Genomic DNA, 25361 nt, shown 5'->3' with positions numbered 1-25361 from the left:
GAATATGAACCTACATGACTCTACTTTAATTCTGAGTCTTGTGACAGTCTGTCTACGCAGCCCAAGTAGAATCAGAAGATGGTTAATATTTGACATTGACCAAGGCTGGATGTATGTTCATGTTTTGCAATCTTGACTAAGTTGGAGTTCATACTGTTTAATTTTTAACAAGTACACTATTTGCTAGTACAGTGCATATACTTCAGGTCAATATTTTTAACCTAATTTCTAAATGATTGAGAAATGATTTCAACTGGAAGTCAAGGCCTGACATGTTTTTGCTCCAAATAATGTAAATAATATATTTTGCGTGGTTTTTGAAGAGTTCCACTATAGCCAGAAGGGGGCAGCAGAGTCCAGAAAAAAGAGATGCAATTGATTACATTCTAATAGTATCTATCTATCTATCTATCTATCTATCTATCTATCTATCTATCTATCTATCTATCTATCTATCTATCTATCTATCTATCTATCTATCTATCTATCTATCTATCTATCTATCTATCTATCTATCTATCTGGCAGAATGTATATACACATATTTTTACTCTAATTTAATATATTTTTATGGTGTATGGCACAAAGAATGAACTATAATTGACTAATATAACTAGCTCGCTCACTCACTCACTCACTCACTCACTCACTCACTCACTCACTCACTCACTCACTCACTCACTCACTCACTCACTCACTCACTCACTCACTCACTCACTTCTGGTCGTTGGTTTGACGGTTGGGTGGATGGTTGAAGTCCACACTCACTCACTCACTCACTCACTCACTCACTCACTCACTCACTCACTCACTCACTCACTCACTCACTCACTCACTCACTCACTCACTCACTCACTCTATGGCTGTCTAATTGTTTTTGAATGAGAGGTTGCCAAACTTTTATGTTATTTTCACCTCTTGCACCCTCTTACAACTCTTGTTTTTCCTACTCCAACCCAAGTGTTGATTTTGTCTACCTGTCAAAACTAAAAGCCTTGAACCAGCAAAGCTCGCAGTATGAAAAAGGCATCATTCACTTACTCTCACCACGTCACTTCTAGTGGGAACCTGTTCCTCCTTAAATAGATAAACCGGGACTCTCAGACTGCTCACCATCGGCCTGTGTGTGTGTGTGCGTGCGTGCGTGCGTGCGGGTTTGTGTCTGTGCGCACGCGCGCACACCTCGAGAAGGAGGAGAGCGTGCGTTGTCAGGGGGCGCGGCCGCAGCCTCTTGCCCGCGTTGCTAAGCGCAAATTTGTATATAAGTGCAAAAAATGAGCGGCGATCCCGCTCAGCCTGCGGCGTCCTGAGAGACCTGAGGAATTCAGCAGGTACCGACAGACATTCAGCGGCTCTCTGTCCTGCTGCAGCGCGGATGTGGAGCTTGAAAGAGACCCCGGCTGTCCGAGCTCATCATGTCTGATGGATGGATTTAAGTGCTCTCTGTCAGTCCGCGCTAATCTCACGACAGTTCCGCATTTGGAAGGTTAAATCAGGCAGAAAATCAAGAACACTTTAGGACGAAGAAAAACTTTTTGCTGCTTGTAAGTATAAGATTATGCTTTTTACTTTGGTTGCTAATTTAATTTAGGTGTATTAATAATAATAATAATAATAATAATAATAATAATAATAATAATAATAATAATAATAATAATAATAATAATAATAATATTTGGTACCTCGTAAGATTTGACTCAATCTTTTTTTAATTAAGCATGCGCAGTGAGGCTTTGCTGTATAACATGTCGTGTGAACGCTGTGTTTACTCTGGTCCTACTGTGTGTACTGATGCAGTGACCTGCAGATGCACTCAGAGCGATGAAAGGTGTGTTAGTCTCACTGTTTTGAAGTTTTCTCCCTCCTACTTAAGGAATTATTAAAGTGGGGCCAAGAGTAAATTCAAGACTACACTGTTTTTATTAAGCTGCTTCAGGCATGAGAGTAGATATCCGTTTTATAAAAAAAAAAGAAAAAGGTTTGACGTGAGATGAAATGGAGCCGATTGGTAAGAATGCCTAAAAGCTGAATTAAAACCAACTTCCTGTGTTGTGCAGTGAAAACAAACGTCCTTCGTCATGAGGAGGTCTCTCCCCTTGTCTTGCTGGGTCAGGGCAGCCGGCCTGATGCTCTGTCTGAGCCAGAGCGCCGTGGCCGTGTTCCTCTCAAACTCCACTCGGCTCGACTCGATCCTGGACAAGTACAAGGGCAAGGATGGGGAGTGGTGGAGGGCGAGGTCGAGGGGGAAGAGGGCCATCAGCGAGGAAGACAAGCACCTGATCCTCGACCTGCACAACAAGCTGCGGGGACAGGTCTACCCTCCGGCCTCCAACATGGAGTACATGGTAAGTTTAGAGCAAGCCATCTGTGCCGTGATGTTTCTCATCCTAATTACATAAAAGATTTGGAGAGAAAAAAAAAGACTTTTTGTTAAGTCACCATGTGGATACTGGTGTTTTCTGACTTTTAATTCACTGTTTGTAAAGGATTCTTGCTACAGCTATAAGAAGATTTGTATTTATTTCACCAAGCTTGAGTTGGTACATAAGTCCTGAGTAGAAGACCGAAACACTGAGGTGGTGAAGAAGGTTTGGTCGGGGTGCGCAAGCGTAAAGCTGATGAAAAATGACATTCACTTTCAGTTGCTTCCGGAACATGTTCTCTGTTGCTTTAATGCATGCTCAGTCAATGGGAAGTTGACGCCTCCGGTTATGTTGAGTTGCCACCCCTTGGTTGATTGAGTGCTTTGTGGAGGATTGAACTGTAATTCTGTCTCAAAATATTTGGTTAGATTGAGGAAGAAGTGCACAATCCAATGAAAAACTGTTGTCTTCACAAGTAAAGTTGAAGAAAGGTTTCACAAACTGCAACGTTCTAAAGAATCTATAATCAATGTCGAGAAACCCAGTTCAAGTTTTACTACTCCTAGTGCCTAAAAAACATTACAAAATACCTGATCTTCATATATATATATATATATATATATATATATATATATATATATATATATATATATATATATATATATATAATCTTTTAAAAAAGCTTTGCCCAGTGTAGAACTAATAATAAGACTGAAAGTGAGACACAATCAAATATATCCCAGACTCATCAAAAACTGTGAAATAGAATTTTAGTTTAGCACTAACAGGAGCTTTAGAGTTGTTAGTTATTTGGTAGCATCTAAGCAACCAAGCAACATGTTCCCTAAATGTTTGTACAATGCTTATGTGCAAGACTCTTTTTTGTGCATTTTAAAGGACCCATATTGGATTTTGTGGTGAGATTTAGTGGGAATCATGGGATATTCATGTTGATTTTTCTGAATATGAACTCACAACCAAAACACGTCATGGCTTTAGTCCTATTTACATTGTGTAATACTGCATAATATACCCCACGCATAATGTTGTTGATGTGTTTTGGGCCAAAGAGGCTTCAATACTTCCACTCTCCACTGTTGAAAATATTAATCTAAAAAAAAAAGTATGTATTAAACATCCAATATACATTAATATATATCAAGGTGAGAGCATTTGTATCAACCAAATGCTTTTTTTTTAAAAACAAATATGAGGCACATAAAATCAATTGGCTGCATTGACTGTATACTAAATTGAATTAGTTTCAGTTTAAATCTATTTAAATAGCAACAATTCACAATGTAGGTAATCCCAAGACACTTTACCCACACAATTTAGAGAGACCAATTAATCTTACGGTCTTGGTTTAGGACTGTGGCAGGAAGCCAGAGTACCCTGAGAGAACCCACTCACGCACAGGAAGAACATGCACACTCCATGCACAGAGATTTGAACCAAGGATCTTCTTGGATCTTCTTCAACAGTACTACCAACTGGACCACTGCTCTAAAGATAAATCATGCAAATACAGTCAAATACGATCTGATCTTTCATGTAATGGCAGACAGTCTAATTTAGACTTATGCCATTTGTTTGAAAGGTATCTATGGAAGCCCAAGTCGGGTTTCAGTGAGAAAGCATCCTGAGAACAAAGTAGTTTCCTGACTTTATGAAGCTGGGAATAATGAAACTGAGCTCTGCAAGCCTGAGCTACTGTCTGGCTCGCCCCTAAGTCATGCCTCCTTCTTGGACGCCCTCACTGACCCTGGCCCAGGTCCAGCTTTCACCCCCGCAGTGTTGTCCTGTCCTCCACCTCAACCACCCTGCCCATCGGCCTCCACTTCCTGCCCTGCCTACCCTCACTCCATCATTCCATTTCTCTCCATGTTGACTTTTTTTTTTTTTTAATGCTTTACTTGCTCAACCTTCTGCCTCACTCACTGGTTATTCTGCACGCATTTCTTCGCCATTTCTTGCTTTCTCTCTAACCCCCGGGCCACATCTCTCCCTATCCGTCATAACTCACTCAAACCAATGCTGTGTTTTTCTCTGATCCCCCCGATGCCTCTAATTTTGGACATTGGGGAGCTTGTTTCAAACGGGGTAGACCTCACTGGCGTGGGGCCAGATTAGAGCCAAAAGAATACGGGTTTCTCAACTCGCACGCAAAAAGATGCCCAGGGAAGTTGTTTTATTGAGCCGAGTCATTCCAGTTCTCCCTCAGCAGACTCTCTTGATAAGTCAAAAACAATCAAAAATGTCCATCACAACCTTTAAAGATGCTACCTTTAGGAAAAACTAACTAGACAGACATAGATATACTTAAGCAAAGCATGATTTATTATATTCATCTAGATTTCATTCTTGACCTCCTACTAAATTTTTACATTGGCGTTTGTAGTTGGACTGTGCGTCTGCATTTCGAAAAGTTCTGTTCCTTGGGTAGCGAAAACGAATTGGTCACTTTCCGCGAACCTCTCACTGGGAGGATTTGTGGAGTCGATTTTCTCCTAAGCTGGATAATTGAGTTGGAAGAATAAGACGGGCACAAAGAACACACTGAGCTGCCAGGGATCGTTAGAAACTGCAGTAAAGTTGGCGCGGTTAAGGCTTCATTTTAATTTATTTATTCTTTTCTTTGTAAGTAGCAATGATTAATAACTAGGGAGTGAGGGCAAATTCAGGGTTTCCAGTTCTTCAAATGAACGAGGTTCATTGAGCTCTTAATCTGCCAGTAGAGTTAAAAGAAACAATCTCTGTCACTGTATGTGTAAAAAAAAAAAAAAAAGAGCGTACAGTACCAGCTGTGCTGCACGCACAGTGCCTCAGAAAAGTATCATTCATATCCTTTATGTGAAAGAGAGACCAGTGCGAAACAGTACAGTAGAAAGAACATGATTTACTTTGGCATGAATGAATGAAATTCAGTGCAACCAATTGAGTTCGCAAGCTGTGAATAGTTTCACTCTGAGAGTGCGTTCATCTGAGTATAAGTACAAATAAACTCTAAGACATACGTAGCTCTGGCAGGTTTATGTGGTGATAAAACCGTGTTGTGCTTTCTGATGACATTATGTCCTCTAGAAACATAAAATGAAAGATAAATACGCAATCAAGTGAAAGCGGTACATCATATGCCGTGTCAAATTGTTTCCACTTACCTCCGTTTCGTAAAGGTAAACATACCAATTTCTACTGGTTTTCTTCACTTGATAGTCTATTTTTAATATCCGTGTAAGTACATAATGCCAAAACCTCATATATAATCTCATTTAATTGCATGTAGGAGAGATTTTATATTGCAGTCAATTCTATTTCTGATTCTCTTTCACATTTTGGGGGGCAGTCAGGATTTACTGATTTGATCAGTAATGATCCCTGATAAAACTAAGGTAACTGTGGAGAGCTTCCTTCCGGGTCATAATTTTGAATATCGTTGCATAACCAGCAGTGGCACCGCCAAAAGACAGGAGTGACAGAGTAGAAGATGCAGAAATTTTCATTGGACGTGACCAGCGTGGACGAGATCAGAGGAACAGAGAGGGAAGGCTGAGATGGTTTTGACAAAAGTTAGACAAATAAGAATAGAGGATGTTGGACATGGAAGGAGCCAGGCAACTCCACATCTGGCAACTTGCTATGTCATGGACGTAGCGAAGGAAGACAATGCCATGGTCGACGAGACAGTTGAAGAGGCAACGGATAGACGCAGCATTAATATGCTCTGCAGTTCCAATCTAGGCGTTCCAGTACGTCCTCAGAGGTTTATTGGAAAAGACTGGTGAATTAAAAACCCTCACGAAACCATAACAACACAAGGGATAGATTTAGACGTCAACTTGTTATCATCGTCTATGTAGCAGACAACCCAAAGCGTCAAAGTTATTTACTGTGATAGAAAAAGTAAAACAATATCTTCAAGATTGGGAGGAACAAATGAAAATGAGAGGCATGTTTTGTTTGATTTTGAACAATCAGTATCAATCTTAATCTAACTTTATTATTTTAAGCATCTTTTTGTACCAGAATAAAAGGGGTAAAGGGCATCAGGTGTCCCTTCATAAACCTTGGCACCAGTGCGTTGGCTTTATGCGGAGCATATGGTAAGCATTATGGTGGTCCACAGTTAAGCATTATCCTATTACTGTTGACACAAGATAGGCATAATGCAGCTAAATGGCAGGCCAACAACCGTGCACACTGCATCTATTCTTTGCCCTCCCCAACAGAGTCAACAGTGCATTAATTTCACCATGGCATTTAAATTACCCAACCCCCTACGCACAGTCTATTTTGTTTTTTCTTTTCTTTTTCTTTTTTTTTCTGTTTGCTTCAGAACAAGATGTGAGTGAACTCCATTCAGGTATGTTGGCCTGAATTCACCTCCCGTTTTGTTCGGTTCTTACATTTAAGATGATTTCAAGGAGCAAAACAGAGACTTTCTGTGTTGCTTGTTTTTTTTCTTCTTTTTTTTTTAAGATCAGTTACTGGAAACAAGCTATGAAACAACCACACCGAATAGTAGCACACAGCTGCAAGCTGATGTGGTGGTCTCGCATGTACGTGTCTGTGTGAAGGGAGGCGAACGTGTGTGTTGACGAGGAGAGGCCTAGCTCTTACTGCCTGGTGTTAAAATCGCAAAAGAAAAAGAAAAAGGGCCTTTGAACTGAGAGTAGAGAGTGGATTCCTCCTTCGGGTTCAGCCTGCCTCGTGTATGTACGACTACAGCCAAGCTGGTTTTGGTAGAACCTAGAGTGGTTCGGTGTCCTTGTACAGAATGATGAAATGTTCGAACAAGTTGTTATGAGTGGCACTTAACTCCACAAGTACGGTAAGTGGTCAATTAGCCGAATTAAATCAGCAGGGAGTTTGAGGTTCCCCTGGATGACCACATTTTTATTTATTTTTTTCCCCAGATCAAACTTTTTCCCAGCAGCACTAAGCTGACGCTCCCAGCCCTTTACTGGGGGCTGACGCTGACCTGAGTTTACCTTTCCTTGTGAAAATAGCTTTTTTTTTTTCACCTCCGTGAACGTCGTCCACAGATCTGTGTGTTCATGTGTGCTTTTGTTTTCCAGTTATGGGATTATGAGTTGGAGAGGAGTGCAGAGAACTGGGCGCACGCCTGCCGATGGGAGCACGGGCCGAGCCACATGCTGACACAAATAGGCCAGAACCTGGGAACGCACTGGGGCAGGTGTGTATGGAACAATACTTTTTAAAGTTTGTTTCCACTGCGGATGTTGCAAGACTGATATCTTCACTGAAAGGGGGGACACACATTGAGAAATGATGTTGCAATTTGACTGGTGCCTTCAGTAGCTGCCATCACCTAGGTAAAACTAAAGCTTTTTTTTTCATAGAACTGGATCAGTTCTTTAAGTTGGTCATCCATGATTTGCCCTTCACGTCGTGGCTGAGTTGTTGTCCCGATCGGTTCCACCTTTTCTTGTCCCGGCAATGTTTAGAAGTGAAAAATTTCACAACTCGGACGTGTTGCACTGGGGCTGTCACGTCATTACCTTGCTGTAACTTACAGAGCTCCTGACTGCAACAAATAATAAATTATTAAAACCACATCTTTGTATATGAAATCTGCATGATTTCATTCAGCGGTGGATACGAAAGTGGCTGGAACATCTGAAAGAGTTCTGGCAAGTTGGTATACCCTCTGTGATAGTATCACTTAAATAAAACCTGATCTTCAAAAAACCCATCTCAATCTTCATCAGTTCATTTGTGGCATGTTTGGCAGACTGATGTATTTGCTGGGAAACAAAATATCAAGAGGTTTCATAAACACTGAATTGTATTCAAATGGTCTGTTCATAATGTTTTCTGTTTCTCTTCCCTATCTCATAGAAATCAACCGTATGGAGATAAAATACTTGATTATATATATTGTAGTCCTTGTCAGTGACAGTCTTTATGTTTAAAATGGCATAATTCTTGAACTTTAGAGACAGACCCCCGACCTACCACGTGCAGGCCTGGTACGATGAGGTGAGGTACTACAGCTACCCGTACTCCCAGGAGTGTAATCCACACTGTCCGTTCAGATGTTCGGGGCCGGTTTGCACGCACTACACTCAGGTAGGAATCATCCTGTCACTTTTCTCAGAAGCTAAACGAGTACTAATCGATCTTTTTTTGATCAAGTTATTGAATCCGTGTTTAGGAGATGATCTTAACTGACTAAAGCTTGTCTAAAACGGACTTGAGTTCAAAAGCTTGTCATAAGACATAGACATCATTCTTTAATTGTGCAAACATCTTTAAATCTATACCATCATTACTCCAATATTATGCTACATTTCAGCTACTCTGCATTAAAGCAATATAATTAGACAGTAGGCGACTGACTCTGTGCCTTTTGGTATGAATAGTCTAGGAATTGGAAGGTTGGGAGTTTGATTTCACCTTCACCCACCCCATGTTGAAGTCTCACTGGGTAATACATTTAAGCCAAGTGGTCTATTAATGTGCGTGTTGGTGTAGGATTTTCTAAGTGTGCGTAAGGCTGATTGAGTGAAATGAGAATGGTTAAGTGTGACAGCAGAGGTGTTCAGTGTGTTTAGCTCACCTTCAAGCAGCGTGTAATGTTTAAACATCTTCCTTTTCAGCTGGTGTGGGCCACCAGCAATCGCATTGGCTGCGCCATCAACACGTGTTACAACATGAATGTTTGGGGAATGATCTGGACCAAAGCAGTTTATCTGGTCTGCAACTACTCCCCTCCGTGAGTCAGTGGACAAAGTGCAATTGATAGCAGAAGTGGTTTTGGCTGTTTTCATAGTTTGACAGAAAATATGCAAATGTTGTTTTCTCAGGGGAAACTGGTGGGGTCATGCGCCGTACAAATACGGCACACCTTGTTCTGCCTGTCCAGCCAGCTACGGTGGAGGCTGCCAAAACAACTTATGCTACAAAGGTAGAGCAGACTTTCGTACTGGTAGATGATCACCTCAGGGCAGAGGTGGGCAGAGTACCCAGAAATTATACTCAACTACAACATGTTTTTATTCATGAAAATGTAAAAAGTAGCCGTCCAAGAAACTGCTCAAGTAAGAGTAAAAAAGTATTTGGTAAAAAGTCTACTCATGTACTGAGTAACTAATCAAATTTTAAATAATTTAATATTCAAAAACGACATCATCAGACGGACCAAAAATGTACACTTTAGTGGAAATTTTGGTGTTTTAATGACCAAAATGATAAAAGCAGAACATTTTTCAGAATCAGTTTCTTTCAATTTTACTCAAATAAGATACTTCATAATAACATTACTTAAGTAAAAGTAAAAAGTACAGTGTAGTAAAAATATTCCTAAAAGTATTTTTTTTCCAAAAAGTTACTCATGTAAATATAATTGAATACATGTAACTAGCTACTACCCAACTCTGCCAAAGGGCAATGCATTTTCTGACCCAGTAGGTCGTTTCACCTTGTAATGCAATTTTGAAGCAGTTGTGACCTGGAAATACTTTTATTTAAGCAGGTTAATCTTTTTATTCTCATTTCTGAAAACTATTGCTCAATGCAACTTCAACAAATCAAGAATGTTATAAGACGTTGAAACACAACACTTGAATGATACGACATTGCGTTGTTTCTAGACGGTGGCGTCGAACGGCATCCAGCTCCTGAAACGGAGGAAAACAACTACATTGAACCAGAACCAGTAAGAGACAGAGAGCCCCAGCCGAGGGACCGAACACCAGACCTGTCACCGAATGAAAACACGGAGGGAAACCAAGTTGCCAGTACAGAGCAGATGTGTATGCAAATCCCTCTTTAATAAAACCTTCTTTACCGATACTTCTGTATTCATTTCTTAAACCGTTTTGACTCTAACTAAAATGATTCTTTGTTGTCTCACAAGCCCAACAGGTTGAGTGTGAGACCAAGCTGAGAGATCAGTGCAAGGGAACAACCTGTAACAGGTAAAATGTCAGCTGAAAGAATTCAGTGCGCACACCGGAACTGTTTTGACACATTTGCGTGACATTGGTGCTGCGGGAATGTTGACCCACATGCGGCCTCTGTCCACAGATATGAATGCCCACCTGGTTGCTTTGAGCGGCCTGGAAAAGTAGTTGGGACTTCTTACTACGACATGGTAAGTGATCACTTAAGCGGAGACAGTTTGTGTCTTTTGGAATGAAGTTCTGTCGAAAGGTTGTAACCAGTTGACCTTACGTGCAGTAGATGACTCTGTTGGTGTCTTCAAATCTAGAAAGGTAAATCCAGATGAATTGTTTCCCAGAAGCTGAAGTCAGCAGGTTGTGTGAGAGGGGCCACCACTAAAGCCAACCTCTGCTGTTCTGAAATAATCTCCAGTGTGCCACAGCAGTTTACTGATGATTATATGCACAGGATATTGAGGTGAGAGGCGGCTTGCCACCAGTGGTCTTTGTGTGTGAAATATGTACTAAGAAGAGAATGTGAAAGTGCTTTTCCTCTCACAGTAAATGCTGTAAAAGTAAAGTGTGTTAAAAGCAAAAAGTAGAGAATAGTATTTTAATTATTTTTTACTTTTTTTTGCTAAACAGATACTCTGAGAAACAATATATATGTTGCATTTTCAGCACGTGATTCACACAGGAAGAACATAGGTGGTCCACCGCCTCCAGAATACATTTCCTCTGTAAATTATAATTTCAATCTTTGGAAACGACTACATAAGGGAAACAAAATCAGAGTTGAGAGGGTCCTAAAATATCTCTTATTTAAACTACTATGATACGTTTGAGTTTCTACTTCAGGCTGCTAGACGTACACTGTGGTCTCATTAGCTTTATCTTCCGGGATCAATTAACTTACATTTATGCCAAAAGATGAGAAAATAGTATTTTACCAGAATCCCAACAAAAATTCTGAAGTTTCACTTAGAGACAACCACCAACACCATTACTGTATGTCGTAACGCCTCGTTTGTAAAAACTGAGATGGTCTTTGACTTGTCTTTCAGCAATCCAGTGTGTGTGGAGCTGGGCTGCACTCTGGGGTCATTAACGATGACGGGGGATGGCTGGATGTGACCCGACTGGGTAGAAAACAACTATTCACCAAATCATACAAGAACGGCGTCCAATCCATTGGGTAAGAAATTTAACGTTGTGCCCATACGGACATCTACGAAGTTTCTTACCCTGCATTTGTTTAAGTACCATACATCACCCCAGTCACTACCCTTTAATCATCTTTGCAGGAAAAATAGAAGTGCCAACTCCTTCAAAGTGGAATCAGTACCTGGTAAGAATGATTTTTTTTTTCTTTTTGCTGTTATTTGCATAAGAACATACTGCAGAACAACTTTCAGCTTCATCTGCTTTGTTTTCCAGTAAAAGCAATAAGATGCGATACAACAGTGGCACATTTCTGTCCTTTCAAGAAACCTGTTCGACACTGTCCCAGGTACGACTCAGAGACTCTTTTATATTAATCACATGTTGTTTTCTAGTCATGTTGTAAACAAATGCATCAGTTTCTCACTGGCAGAAGTCTTGTTTACAATAAAATATATTCATATTGCTCCCATTTAAAAAAAAAGATGCCATCCCAAGGCACTTTAAATGACGTAACAGGTTCAGTTACATAGAGTTGAACTTAAACTCAAATCAATCAATCAATCAATCAATCAATCAATCAATCAATCAATCAATCAATCAAATTTTATTTGTATAGCACATTTCAGCAGCAAGGCATTTCAAAGTGATTTACATAATTAAAAGAAAACAGCATGTGACATTGAATAAACAGTAAGAAAAGAGAAAGAGATTTTGAAAAAAAAAATCAGTACAATTCATTGCGATATAATCCAATCATAAAGTCAAAATAAAATGACATTATATGCAGTCAAATCCAGGTGACAGTTCCAAATATCTAAAAAGAAAAAAGTTAGTGGTGGCGGATTACAGAGTAATTGACCTTGCAGCAATCCCTCATCCTTAGCAAGCATGTGAGGGCAGAGTGGAGGAGCCGCAGATCAGGAGGACACAGAAACAGTGAACGACAATCTTTATGGGGAAGGAAAATTAAGAGCAGACAGAGTCACAATTTTTTGCACATTTAAAACACTGGGACAGCAGTAACTTCTACTGGAAGGGAAAACCACGAGGATCTAAGGGCAGCAATAGCTCGGTTCAGGAAAGACACTAAGCTCAGACGTCAGGAGTACTTTCTATGGGAGAAAAAAAACAACCCTGAATCTTTCATCACATTCTTTGAGGTGGGACCACACAGAGAAAAACAGCCAAATTGTCAGAGTTGAGGTTTGCTATGAAGCTACTGTGGAGAAATCGGCGTCCTTTTCGTTTCCCCCTTTTCCATCTAGATAATGGAAAAATTAAATCAAAATATACCTGGGAAAATAAGTGCGACTTCTTACATATCTGTTTATTAATTCACTCACTCTACTTTCTTGCTGTTACTTGAAAAAACATCAGGAAATGTCCTTCGACTTTACCTTTTTCCAGGTTGTATTGCCCCAAGAACTGCTTGCATGACAGTCGAGCTCGAGTCATCGGAACAAAGTACTACACAGATGTAAGTGTTTCCATCATTTATAACTCCTGGTCATTGTTATTGTTTTGTTTAATTTTTTTCCCCTTTTGCAGAACGGTAAATAATTTGCTTTATAATATGTTGTGAAGAAATCTAGCATCTGCAGAGCAGCCATCCACGCAGGAGTAATCCGGAGCGAGTCAGGCGGCTACCTTGATGTGATGCCGGTGGACACACGGCGGCAGTACAGCGGCAGCTACCAGAACGGGATCAACTCAGAGAGGTAGATCATCTTCAGATCTCCAGGATCTCACATGAATGACTGTACAGTTGAAACTAGATACTTACAGACACCGTAAAAACAGACATTTTCTTTTTTTTATGGTTTCACATCATCTGATATTAAATGAGACTGAACATTTGCTGGGTCACGTCAGGTACCGTTACTGTTATTATTCTCGTTTTGTAAATGTCAGGATAGTGAGATCGATTTTTATGGATCTCACATGGAGAACCAACATTTAGTTTTTATCAAAACAAGAATCCAGAGAAACCTTCAATAGTTTATAAATTATGGACTACCTATTCTTATTCTTACATGGGGAACCAATACATGTAGTTTTATACTTTTACATTTTTGTCTTTCTTTTGGTTTTGTTGTTTTGTTTGTATTTCCTTCTAATTCATATTGAACTCCCTTGTTCAATGTGCTATATAAATAAAGTTACCTTACCTTACATTCATCTGTTCAAACAATTATGTGCAAGTGGGCAAATATTTAGCAGAAAGAAAACATGTACCGAGTCCCAGAGATGGATGTGTTTTGGTGAGAAATGTGAAATAAGTCTTTTACTAATATGGAGGGTTGCAGCATCGTGTTGGTGAACTTCCCAAAATATTGGCAATCAGTTTTAAGCTTTAGCAGAAATAGCATACTGCCAAATCAGTCACAAAGAAACCTAAGAACGGTATTGTCAATCTTTTTTGAGTGGCAGATACATATACATTTTCCGTATCAGTTGCATTCATTGACTAATGACACAACATTCGTACTTTGTTCAAGCAACATTCACATTGTTATGTGTCTCAGCAGAAAGCCTTTTTTACTCTCTGACTTGTGTTCTTTCAGCTTACTGAACCCCACAGGAGGAAAAGCCTTCAGAGTTTTTGCAGTCATCTGAGGAAAAGCCCTGAAAGGACAAAGTACCGGCGATCGTATCTGAGAAGCCCACCCAGGATGAAATTAAAAACCAATAATTTTGTAAATAACTCAACTTGTCTGACTCAAACACTTCCAAGTTCCTACGTGTGTTTTTCCTCAAGGATTCGCTTGTTTCTTAGGTCATCTGTGATCTGCTTTCCAGTCAGCCTGTGGCGAAGGATTTTCTAGAATTATAGTTTTTCAAAGTCTTCTGGTCTGGACCTTCAGAGTCAGCCACGGAATACACGTGTGCCCACAATGCGCTTGTGGCTGCCGTGATATTGTGACATCATGCTTCTTAACACTTAAAAATAACTATTACGCAACCAGATAGCTACGCCGTTCCAGCATGTAATTTTAGGCGTTAAGGTCAAAGCCTGATATCGCCTTTAGTCAGAACATTTCAGAGCTCCTCAAGTCTTTTTCTACATGCAGCAACTAATTAAGAAAAAAAAAGACTCAACTAGCATTAAAGTAGGAAGCATTGTTACACAAGCTTTCTAAAATTAAAGTTTGAGATAATCAAAATGTGCAGAAACGCATGCAGTTCCATTAGTGTAGGACTGCTTTTAGAAACTTCAACACAATTTATGCATTTCTGATCACCACTGGCAGGAATTACCTATTAACTTTGAGGTGTTAAAGATTTATTTGAAATGTTAATCTTCCAAACAAGAATCTAATCCACTGGGTCAAAATCTAATGTATACACAGATTCCTCATTATTTGGCCACAAGAATCCTTAGCAAGTTGCATTGTTTTCCGACTGAACGTTCAACCGCTCTTCTGTTTTAGAAGAGCTTTAGTTGAGTTTTAAATTGGTCCGTTTCCTGGGATGGACTCATGAAACTCTAACCCTAATCCTTCCTAAATCCGATGTAACACTCAGGTGTCTCCAAGTCTCAAACATCTGACTCAAAGTGAGGAAACATCTTAAAGATAACAGCAGAGTCGCTGTTTGCAGTGAGCCAACTTTACTTTCAACACGGCAGAAGGGAAGAAAGCCTCGCTCCAAAGTCGACACCTTTGAGCCAGAATTCACTGTTCGGCTGCCCAAACGGACGAGCTGAATGCTTTTATGGTCTCGTCTGACGCATGTCAGAAACTTCAATGTCACCTGAAATCAAGAGCAAGACCGACGAAACGAAGACGCATAACGGTGTTTTAAACTCTGGATGAATCAAATTAAATCCAAGCTCATGGCAGGAGAGCAACATAAACGAGCTGTACAGGTTGTATTGAGGAATATTTATCCAAGTATAAAAGTGGGGTGTATGAATACATTTTAGCCTCGCTGGAGAAAACCTTCTAATAAATCATCAGAAGCCTTAAATTAGTGTCAAATTCATGTCAGAGATGACTATATGTGAAGTTCTGACTGGGAAAATATATGAACAAAATACATGTCAGTTTTAACTTTAGAAGTTCTACTTTTAAGTATTTCTCATTGTGTTCATTTATTCATTGTCCACTTATAACTAAACAGGCCACAGTGTTTGACTGCTGAACGGAAACATAAGATGGACTAAAAGGCACATTGTATATTTTTGTACATAGTTTTGTTGTACATAATGCTTAAAACGTGCTTGCTGTTATCTATTTCTGTCTACTTTTTTTTTTTTCAAATTTAGTACAAAAAGTACTAAATGATGAAAGTCAAACAACCTGCATGCAAAGATATATATTTGCAATGTATGCATTTCTTTTAATAAATGAAGAAATCTACACTAATGTCAGTTTTGTATAAAAATTGTAACATATTTGATGTTTATCGCTATATTTTTTCAGCTTCTGTTTAATCCTGGCTGGCCAGGAACCTGCATGGCAGAATCACGATTAAAAGAGTTCAAACCTCCTCTTTGTGTCGTTTCTTTTCATATTTCAGATACTCACCTACAGATCCATTTAACTTTGTGTAAAGTAAGGGTTAAAATCTAGTACAACGTATAATAAAAAAGGTATAAATCGAAGTTTGTAAGATACACTAACATAAAGTCTGTAGTAACAAAGTTTATTATTTAACAATGACTATCCATCTGAAAGTATTGCATGAGTTTATGGGGTCGGATATTCACATGTTTCTTACTTCTTCCGGCTCCTTTTCGAGCATGTTCAGATTATTGTGGCACAAAAATGTGTGTGCTTATGTGCTTATTAATAATCGCAAAATAAATACCAAGCTTGCAAACCTAATATCGTAACGGACTGAATGTTATGTTTTTAACGTAATCTCTGGTCGGCTTGGAAAGCGCAGGAGGTTGCCATGGCAACGTATGTGCTTAAATGACTTTCTCATGGCGCTTTACAGCTGCTGTAGTTTCTGAACATTCAATAAACGACAAACTAATTATCGTGTGAGCATACGTCATTCACAACAAACATCAAACATGGTAAATATGTTTCATTAAGTATTTAACAAACAAATGGCTTCTACCGCGATAATTATGTGAAATTAAATTAATTGTCTAATATTAAAAAAAATAGTTTGGTGCTGTCGGGCTCAGAGTCTGAGAGGCTTTTCCTTTATCAACCACTTTTTTTGCCTCTTATTTAGTGGAAATATTAATGTTGATGAGACTTTCTCTAAAATGATAACCTTTTTCAACCTTTATAGCTCCACTGTTGAAAATGAGAAGCTAACATTCACAAATGACACTGAAATAAAATAAAGTCCAACATCTGGTTTGAAGTGATTCTCTGGAACCTGTTGGAGGAAAAACATCCCAACTTCAGAAGATGAGCTTTAACCTAACAGAGCTCTGTGGTTCCTCCTATCAGTATGAGAGTCAGGATGAGGAGGTGCCATGTTAGGAAGAGAAGTGGAAGCTGCAGGATCTTCAGAACAAACAGGTCATGATGCTGGGCTACTGATTATCCCTCTGTCTGGACACAGGATCAATAGAACCAGTTTAAAAGTTTAAACTGAATGGTTATATGCCAGACATGGAAAACTGGGATGCACTCCATGGCATGACGTACAGGATTTAGGTCTCATGGCATCACAGCCAGTGGGCTGAAGGACATACAGCTTTATTTTGTAGCAATTCAAGAGCTACCCAGCTTTTACCGCTTCGCAAAAAATTAATCAGCACAGAAACTCCAAAGCACACAAAGAAGCAATATATATATATATATATATATATATATATATATATATATATATATATATATATATATATATATATATAATATGTATGTAAAATTATTATTTTTGTCATAGCACTCCCAAGAATTTAAAAGTACTTTTACCCCTGCTTACATGTATCCTCTTTTACCTTAAAAAACCAAGCACCTAATCGATCAATCAACTTATCTGTTTGATGCAAAATATTTAACTTCCCTGCAAGTGATTGGATTTAAAAAGACCAGGCGTGTCAGACAGAATCAATAAATCATACTGCAAAATAACTCAACAACCCAGAACGCTAGCATTTTTATTTTTTAAATATTCATTATATTCTTATTTTTCCATCTTACTGTTCTGTTCTACTTTATTTCATGTAAAATCCAATAAAATTCCTATATAAAAAAGCCAGATCAAATTTGTTTTTACATTTAATGTGATCAAAAATAAAGAACCTGAATGGGTATAAATGCTGTTGCAAAGCTACATCCTCCTAACCCCAAATGAAAGGTGAAGAGATCACTCCACTTCCTAGTGTATATTTCAGTTATGTTTTTTTGTTTTTTTTGCACATGTAAAACTTTAAATGTGTGTTAGAGCAATCAGTGGTGGAGAAAGTACTCAAAAAATGTACTTGAGTAAAAGTAAAACTACCACATTAACTTTTGTACTTAAGTAAAAGTAAAAAAGTACTGGCTTTTAAAAACTTGCTGAATGGATTACCTAATCCCTAATACAATATAATTAAGTGAACCGATTGTATTTAATTTTAATACATTAGAAATGTGCCATTTTAATGAACAATGCCACAGATAAAGCATGTTTTATTATGTTTACTCTGTAACAGTTTAGACTTAGATATGTGATTCTATGCATCATAATTTCAGGGATGGAAACATCTTGTCTCCTGTCCTAACATAACATGAACTTCACTTTTTTTGCCACTAGTGGCTTTTATTTTTAAAGAAATCCAACAGAAAGGGGATGGAAAGAAGGTGGGTGGGAGAGGACAGGCAACCAAGGAGCCAGGAGCAGAGTTGTAGTCAAGACCACCTACCCGAGACCAAGTCAAGACCAAGACCAGCACCCCGCGCTAGATGACACAAAAAATTACGTTTTATCTATCAAAATTGCTTCTCAAATTGATCTGAAAGATCCACATTCCCATAAAACACTTAGATATTAAATACTTAGAGCTGAAATAAATTTAATCAGTAAAGATCCGTCCAGAAGAATCGGATCGTTCCTGAATGTCATATCAATGCAGACTTTGGTCACAGCTTTGTCCCATATTTGCGACACTTCAGTCAACACCTCCACACAATAATTCAGTGCATGAGTGACAACTTTTTTTCATCGCGGATGCAACATGTGTGTCTGTCAGTACAGCTAGCTTTGCTAGCATCACGTCCACATAGCTTACCTTTCTTTAAGCTTTCCTTCCAAGTGACGATAAAAGTTGGACGAAGTCCCCATCATCTGTGAAAGCGAAGCGCTGCTGATTTTACATGTCGCCATGTCAATTTATGCAGCGCTATTATATTACTGATGTTTAGACAGACATCTTCTCCCGCTCAGAGGAAACCACTGCGCATGTCTTGGAGCTCCGCGTGCGAGTAAAGGGGGAGGCGATGGATGACAACAGACACTAAGTCACGTTATTGCTCGGATTTTACGGCGCCACCTTAAGTCCCTGAACTTCACATTTTAACGGACAAAAAGCACAACGCGACTTGGATGTAACGAGAAACGTGACAGTTTTGTAGAAATGTAGTGAAGTAGAAAGTACAGATACTTACTGTAAAATGTAGTGGAGTAAAAGTATAAAGTATCCATTATTAAATCTACTTAAGTAAAGTACAGATACATGAAAATTGTACTTAAGTACAATTTTCACCACCTGCATATTACACCAGTCGTCCCACCATTTAGTTTGCCTGGTAGTAAATATTCAGAAGTCTCAAACTCAGCCGTGGATCAGATTGTGGAGAACTCCGTGTATTTCCAGGAACTGAGGGGACCGCAGAGGAAAAGAAAGCTGGCTGCTGCAGGGCCAAGGAGATCTTATCTTTTAGCTGTTTTTGTGTGTTTGAAGCAGAGTGCAAAAATGTTTTGTTTTTTTTTGGTTTTTTTAAACACCCAACATTAAGAATCATAACACGCATAATCTGTTCCGATTCAGATTTCAAAAATATTTAAAGTCGCAAATACAATTTATATCATCACAGTTAAGGGGTCCATTAAGGAGAAAATCACAACTCTGCACTGAAGGTTTCATCTTTCACGCCGCTTCCTGTGCCGCTTGTTATCGCCTCTGCTTGTAGAGCGGGCGACGTTTGATCTCTATGGGCCTGTGAGTGAAGAGATGTAAAAGCGTCCATCCCCTCCCCTCGCTGTGGCAGTAGCTGACATGCACAAAGACCAACTTTGTGTTTTGTGGATCTTATCGCTGAAACTCTCTTATCGTCCCAGGATGCATTTCCTCTCCTTCCTCTGGCTCAGATGTGTTGAGGTCCTGGCTCAGAAATCTTCCTTTGATCAACTTTTATTTGCAGATGGAGCGCTCCACACAGGACAGATGGAATGAAGGGGCATGCACCACCCAAACAAAAATCACTCTGCAAAACTATAAAAGGATCCATGTGGGTAAGTGTGTAGATATTGAGGAGATTGCATAAAAAAAAAATAAAGACACGTACAGCTGTTGCAACAGTAACACAAGCCTGCTTGAAGTGGACGTGGCCTCCCACTGAATGTGAAGGATATCGCAAAAAGAAATCTAGAATAAAATGTGCTGACTGGGTCTGGGCCAGGTCTTCCTGGAGGAGGGAACAGCGCAGCCCTGCTAAAATTCACAAGACCCTGTTGCAGGGGCAGCTGCTGGCACATGGACCCCTCTGGTCAGTTGCCCAACGCCTCAATCAAAACAGATCCATTTAACCAACCTTTCGATTAGCTTTTCCATTCGTCAGATGCAGGCTTATTTAGTCACGTCTCCATTCAACAGAAAGGTCATAAAATTTGCTTAGAAAAGTAGCTACAGAGTCTCCCAGAGTTATAATACAGAAAGAAAATGGTGCATTGTCAGGCAAGTGGGTGACCAGTCAAGCGAATGTCAATCAATTTATCAATTAAACTAAACTGTCTGTTTTCTAAATACCAGAATTTTTTAGTTCCCCCCCCCCCCACACACACAAAAAAATACAAACAAATCCAGCCATTTTCAGTTGATATTTGTAGTTTTCATTGGAAAATGAGTTATTTCAAAAAAAGATGTACGGTTGTACAACTGCGTGCATTTCTCTGTAGCCATTTAATAAACATGGAGCCGGGGGGGGGCCGAGAGGGGTGTGACCAGCAACAGCTCATTTGCATAAAAGTGACAGAGCCCTAAAAAAAAAAAAAACAAAGCTCATTCTGAGATGAGCTTAAAATAGGCAGAACTGAGCCGGTAAAATCTCATTTATCTGAGAATTATTTTTGCACAGAACATGTAAGTAACATGTCTTGTTAATCATACTAACTTGTTTAAGAAGAAAAATATTAGATCTCCTTTAAAGTGGGCTGCAGTTAGTTTTATTAGGGTACAGTGCTGCGCATGTATAGACAGGATAATGCTTGTGAATGTCTCTAAGAGAAACTTGGAATATGTTAGACAAAGGATGTGGATGCCGAGGGATTTAAAAGGATGCTGAACTCGCCAAGGATAAGCTAAATCTTCTGAAGAAACTGAGAAATTGTTAGCAAATTTAAAAAAAAAAGATGTCAGCTGTTTGGAAGACCAAAACAAGTCCTTGACAGTGTGGATGCCAGTTTTGTGTTTCACTTACACGTCACTCTTTTCAGATTTTCACTCATACAAAAAATATGGATGTATACTTATCGTTCCATTTAACAGCTAGCCATTACTTATGTCTATGACATAAAAGCCTCAAGAAAATACATGGAAGATTACAGTTGTAATGTGGCAAAATGTGAAAAGTTGAAGAGGAATAAACACTTTTGCAACGCACTGCAACCCGGTGTACATTACATTGTTTGTTATGCGTTTGTAATTTTTCCGTGATTTTGTTCCTTCACATAGAATTTAACCTACTTTAAAAACACTGATGGTACATTTCTTTTATAGTTAATAAACTCAGAAAATACTGCTACAGCTTAAAGGTAGCCTTAAAAAAAAGTAAAAAGGCAGTATTTGCATCTACTTAGAAACTGGAACCAAATGTTGCACTGTACTTAAATCTCTCAGACACCCTTTTAAGTTTCTTTATATGGCAAGAGTTTGAAATTATACATCATCATCCCTTTAACATTCAAGCTAAATAAAAGGAACAACGTGTATCCTCGGGACCCTTCGTTGAATCTTTGCATGTTGAACCTGCTTACGCGAAGCCTGCAGCTTATAGCTCTAAAATGTTATGTTCTTTCCACAGAAAGTGAATAAACACAGCTTCCTGGTGTTTGCATAAGGCTAACAACATACCCCCGTGTAGCCAGTTTTAGCGATAAAGTCTTTTTGATTGTGTGTGTTGGCCACTAAAACACAGAAACGTCAAAAAAGACGTGGCAATTATGTTGCGTGGGGGGCGGTAGAGGGGGGGTTGAGATATGGTTTAAATTTGAGCGCAGCTGGTCAGGCTTGAAGCACACCATCGTGCATGTGTGGACGTGCACACGTGTTTGTGTGCACATACACCTCTGCGGACTAATGCGTAATTGTGCATGTGTTCTGGGCAGCCCTTTTCTAAATATGTCTCGGGCAATCACGCTCACGCTTTACTGTCGGCTGAGCCGGCGGTTAACGTTTGGGCGGACACACACCGTGTACGTGGGCCAACAATGGCTACGGTGTGTGTGTGTGTGTGTGTGTGAGAGAGAGAGAGAGAGAGAGAGAGAGAGAGAGAGAGCGTGTGGTTGGACTACCTCCTCTCCACCACTCACAGATATAGATGATGTTATTATTTTAACATACTTAGCAGCTGTGTTTTTGGTGGCGAAACACAGTATTCATTTTCCCACCACCGACATCTCTGATGGTGGAGGTGTATTTATATCTGGGGACTGTTTCGCTCCACTTTCTCATGACAAGAAACCGACCTGGAAGCTTCTCAAAGTCAACCCTGGTTAGTCGTTGTGTCACTCCATTTGCTCTAATAGAGGCTTTTGATATGGACAATTCCTTCTCTGTTTGTTTGACATGGCTCGAGCGTTTTTAAGGAGTATTTTTTGTCATGCAACGTCCGTCCTAAAAATGAAACCACGCTTTCAAAGTCAACCGCGTTGCAACAATGTTCCCATGGTCTTTGGACAGCCTTTAGCTACTAGGATGAGACTCTGTTCCACGTTTTCATTATTCGTTTCACGCCAAACCCATCTGGGGGGTTGCTAAAACAAAATCTGTCTTAGTCTCATCTAGATCTAACAGATTAATAACTCATTTAGGTGCTTGTGTGCGTGTGAGAATGGCTGGTTGTTAAGAGGTGCCTTGTGATGGACTGGCAAACCTGTCTCTTGCCCAATGAATGCTGGAGAAAGGCACCACCTGCCCACTGAAACCTTTTGAGTATAGACAATAAATGTAGACATTGGATTAAGAGAATAAGAACATAATCTTACAGTGCTTGTTTTAGTTTCGCAAACAAAACTTGAAGGTTCTCCCAAACTTCAACCGAAGCTGAACGGCTGACGAGTAGTCAGGTGGTTTGCGGGCTTTTCGTATTCACACACATTTTCAAACATGGCGCAGACCAGCTGGGGGGACTCCCCTCCAGTTTTTCAGGGTAGGTCACGCCACATTCAGGTCACTAAATGGTTATATGGAGAGTGCCGCAACCCCCTCCTTGGACACAAACCTTTCAATTTCCATCCGCTTGATCATATTTGTGGGTATTTTGTGAAAAAGCGTACAAATGATAAATTCTCCCTAAAAGTTGTCAAAACAGGACTAGTTGAAACACAATGTCAACAAAATGTCAAATAAAAAAAATAATAAAACACCCCAGCAAACTTTCTAACCAATCACAGAGCGCCTCACACAGACCTCTGTGTCAAACTGCGCGGCCTGGGTTTGGCGTCGAGAAGGGGAACCGGATGCCTTCCTGTTTACAAGATCGCCCAATTTTTGTGACTGAGCTACACCACGAGAGTCGATTTTGACACTTTAGATGAAATATGGGAGAGCCTTAAGGGTTCCTGTCAGAACAATCTACCGACTTGGCCAAAAGTTAGCTGTGATGGTTTACCAGGTAACCTACTCGTGAATTAAATTTGAGGTATCACTCCTGTTTCTAATTTGTTCTTGTCAAACTCTATCCTCGTTGTTCTAACCAGTAGATTTCCTCTACCTCCACAGTGTTTATTACTTGTTGAGTGGCCTGCCATGTTTGTCTCATTTCAAACTGCTGGCACAGAAATACCCACTGATTTAATTTCAACCGTTTCAGATCGTACTGCAAGGCTTTTTTTTTTTCTTCCTCATTTTACAGTTTAAATGTATTTTGAGAAATATTAATTCTGGCTGAATCAGCACTTACCGCCCACACAACAAACACACTGACACTCACTTACCGGTCCCAAACTGATATTATGGGCTCGGCATCCCTCTCCTCCTGTTTTATTGGTAACCCACAGGGAGACTTTCAGTGCCAGAAAAGCGTGGCAGAGGGTCACTGGCTCCCACAGCGCCACAAGATTCATATTCTTGCTCCTTCCACTCAGATCCTTCGCTGTTGATCCACCTAAGGAACAAAATTTTCCACTCGGACCAAGAATAGTTTTCAGACTCCAGGCCGGTTTTCAGACTGCTTGGTTACGGTAGACTGAGTACAAACAAAGTTTCATTAGGAACAAAATGTATACATTATTTCTATTTCTTCTCTTAATGAAGAGAGCAGTTTTAGTTGTGAGTCTTGGTGAGAAAAACTGGCAGACAATGGGATTTAGAAAGAGAAATCACAAGCTTGTACTGTAAATACAGGGAAAACAACTGAAGCATAGACTAGGGATATAGGAATATCTGTGGTCGATATAACAAATTTTACTGGACGATAAATTGTTCCAGAAGTTATTGCGATAAACGATATAATTGTCGTTTTGAGACCATTTTTAGACAATATAATGGTAATGGCAAAATAATTTTGCAAGAACACATTCTAAAAGATCAATAAACTTCAAATTCTAATGAACGTTTAACACTGGAATTGGAAGACATTTTAAATTATAAAAATAAAAAAAATAAAATAAATTTTGATGTCTTTGGAAACAAAATTCTTCTTCGAAAAAAGGCCTAGTTGAGACCAAAGCACCAAACTGAAGACTTTTATCCTCCAGTTTTAGGTAGAAAGGAAGAAAAAAAAGAGAGAGAAGCGATAAATCATGCCAAAGGAAATTATTGATTTTGTTTAAATGTATCATATGATAAATTAATTATTGTGGCATACTGCATTATCTTTGTCAATTTAGCCTGCTACCAAACGCAAATGCTAAAAAAGGAGGCTGAAAATGATGCAGCACTTTCAACTTGCATTGTGTTTAATGTCAAATTTATTCATGACATTTGCTCTCTCTAAGACAATGGCAACAGCAAACAAAACAGTGCGAATTTGAAGTTGTGCTGTGTTGCAGGCATCCCTGTCAATGGTTTATCATATAAAGACAACAGCTTTTATATTGGTTAGTTGTTTTGATGGAATGACCGATGTCCGGTATTACATTTTACAACTAATATCGGCCGATAGTGATATCATGCTGACAGTATCATGCATCCCTAGAGAAGACTTCAAACAACCGAGGATATGGCGATGCTCTGTGAACCTGAAAGTTATTTGTGTGTGAATTTCTGTAGATCAGCAAATTCTGCGATACATTCCCATCTGACCCCAGCAACTGTCTCAAGTTGAAACTCTCCTGAATCCGCTTTCTTCCACATGTTCCGATGTTTAGTCTGAGCTTCAGGAAGTCTTCCTCATCAAGACTAAATGGCAGCATGAATTGAGTTGCTGTCATAAAACTGATTGTTTAAGAAGTAATTGAACTGACACGCTTGATAAAGTGGCCATTGACTGTATCTGGAGATGTGTAGGGTAGCATTTTTCTAGCAAGCGAAGCTTTAAAAGCAGTTTGGCCATTGTAGAAGTGATGCATTGCTTAACAGACTCATGCTTTAAATC

At 39.4% G+C, this 25361-nt stretch overlaps 1 protein-coding gene across 1 annotated transcript; it reads left to right on the top strand.

The window, feature by feature from the left end:
* Positions 1 to 840: 840 nt before the first annotated feature.
* On the top strand, positions 841 to 15924 carry crispld1b (cysteine-rich secretory protein LCCL domain containing 1b). Its single transcript, XM_008433053.3, has 15 exons — positions 841 to 1543; positions 2057 to 2344; positions 7441 to 7559; positions 8323 to 8455; positions 8986 to 9101; positions 9193 to 9293; positions 9979 to 10140; positions 10245 to 10305; positions 10415 to 10481; positions 11334 to 11464; positions 11574 to 11617; positions 11707 to 11779; positions 12841 to 12910; positions 13018 to 13151; positions 13998 to 15924. The coding sequence occupies exons 2-15, from the start codon at positions 2078 to 2080 to the stop codon at positions 14047 to 14049; spliced, it is 1530 nt and encodes a 509-aa protein (XP_008431275.1). The 5' UTR covers positions 841 to 1543; positions 2057 to 2077; the 3' UTR covers positions 14050 to 15924.
* The last annotated feature ends 9437 nt before the right edge of the window (positions 15925 to 25361 follow it).

The sequence above is a fragment of the Poecilia reticulata genome, chromosome 17, assembly GCF_904066995.2.
Source record: "Poecilia reticulata chromosome 17, P_reticulata-male-v2, whole genome shotgun sequence".
NCBI classification, from domain to species: Eukaryota; Metazoa; Chordata; class Actinopteri; order Cyprinodontiformes; family Poeciliidae; genus Poecilia; species Poecilia reticulata.
The sequence above is the reverse complement of the archived record's forward strand: the minus strand, read 5'-3'. Positions and strand labels throughout refer to the sequence as shown.

What these genes read in the sequence shown, in the direction of transcription:
- crispld1b (XM_008433053.3), top strand. Translation starts at nt 2,078, where the DNA reads ATGAGGAGGTCTCTCCCCTTGTCTTGCTGGGTCAGGGCAGCCGGCCTG. An exon ending in TTTGCACGCACTACACTCAG is followed by an intron (nt 8,456 to 8,985) that starts GTAGGAATCATC and finishes CTTCCTTTTCAG; the next exon opens with CTGGTGTGGGCCACCAGCAA. An exon ending in GAACAAAGTACTACACAGAT is followed by an intron (nt 12,911 to 13,017) that starts GTAAGTGTTTCC and finishes TATGTTGTGAAG; the next exon opens with AAATCTAGCATCTGCAGAGC.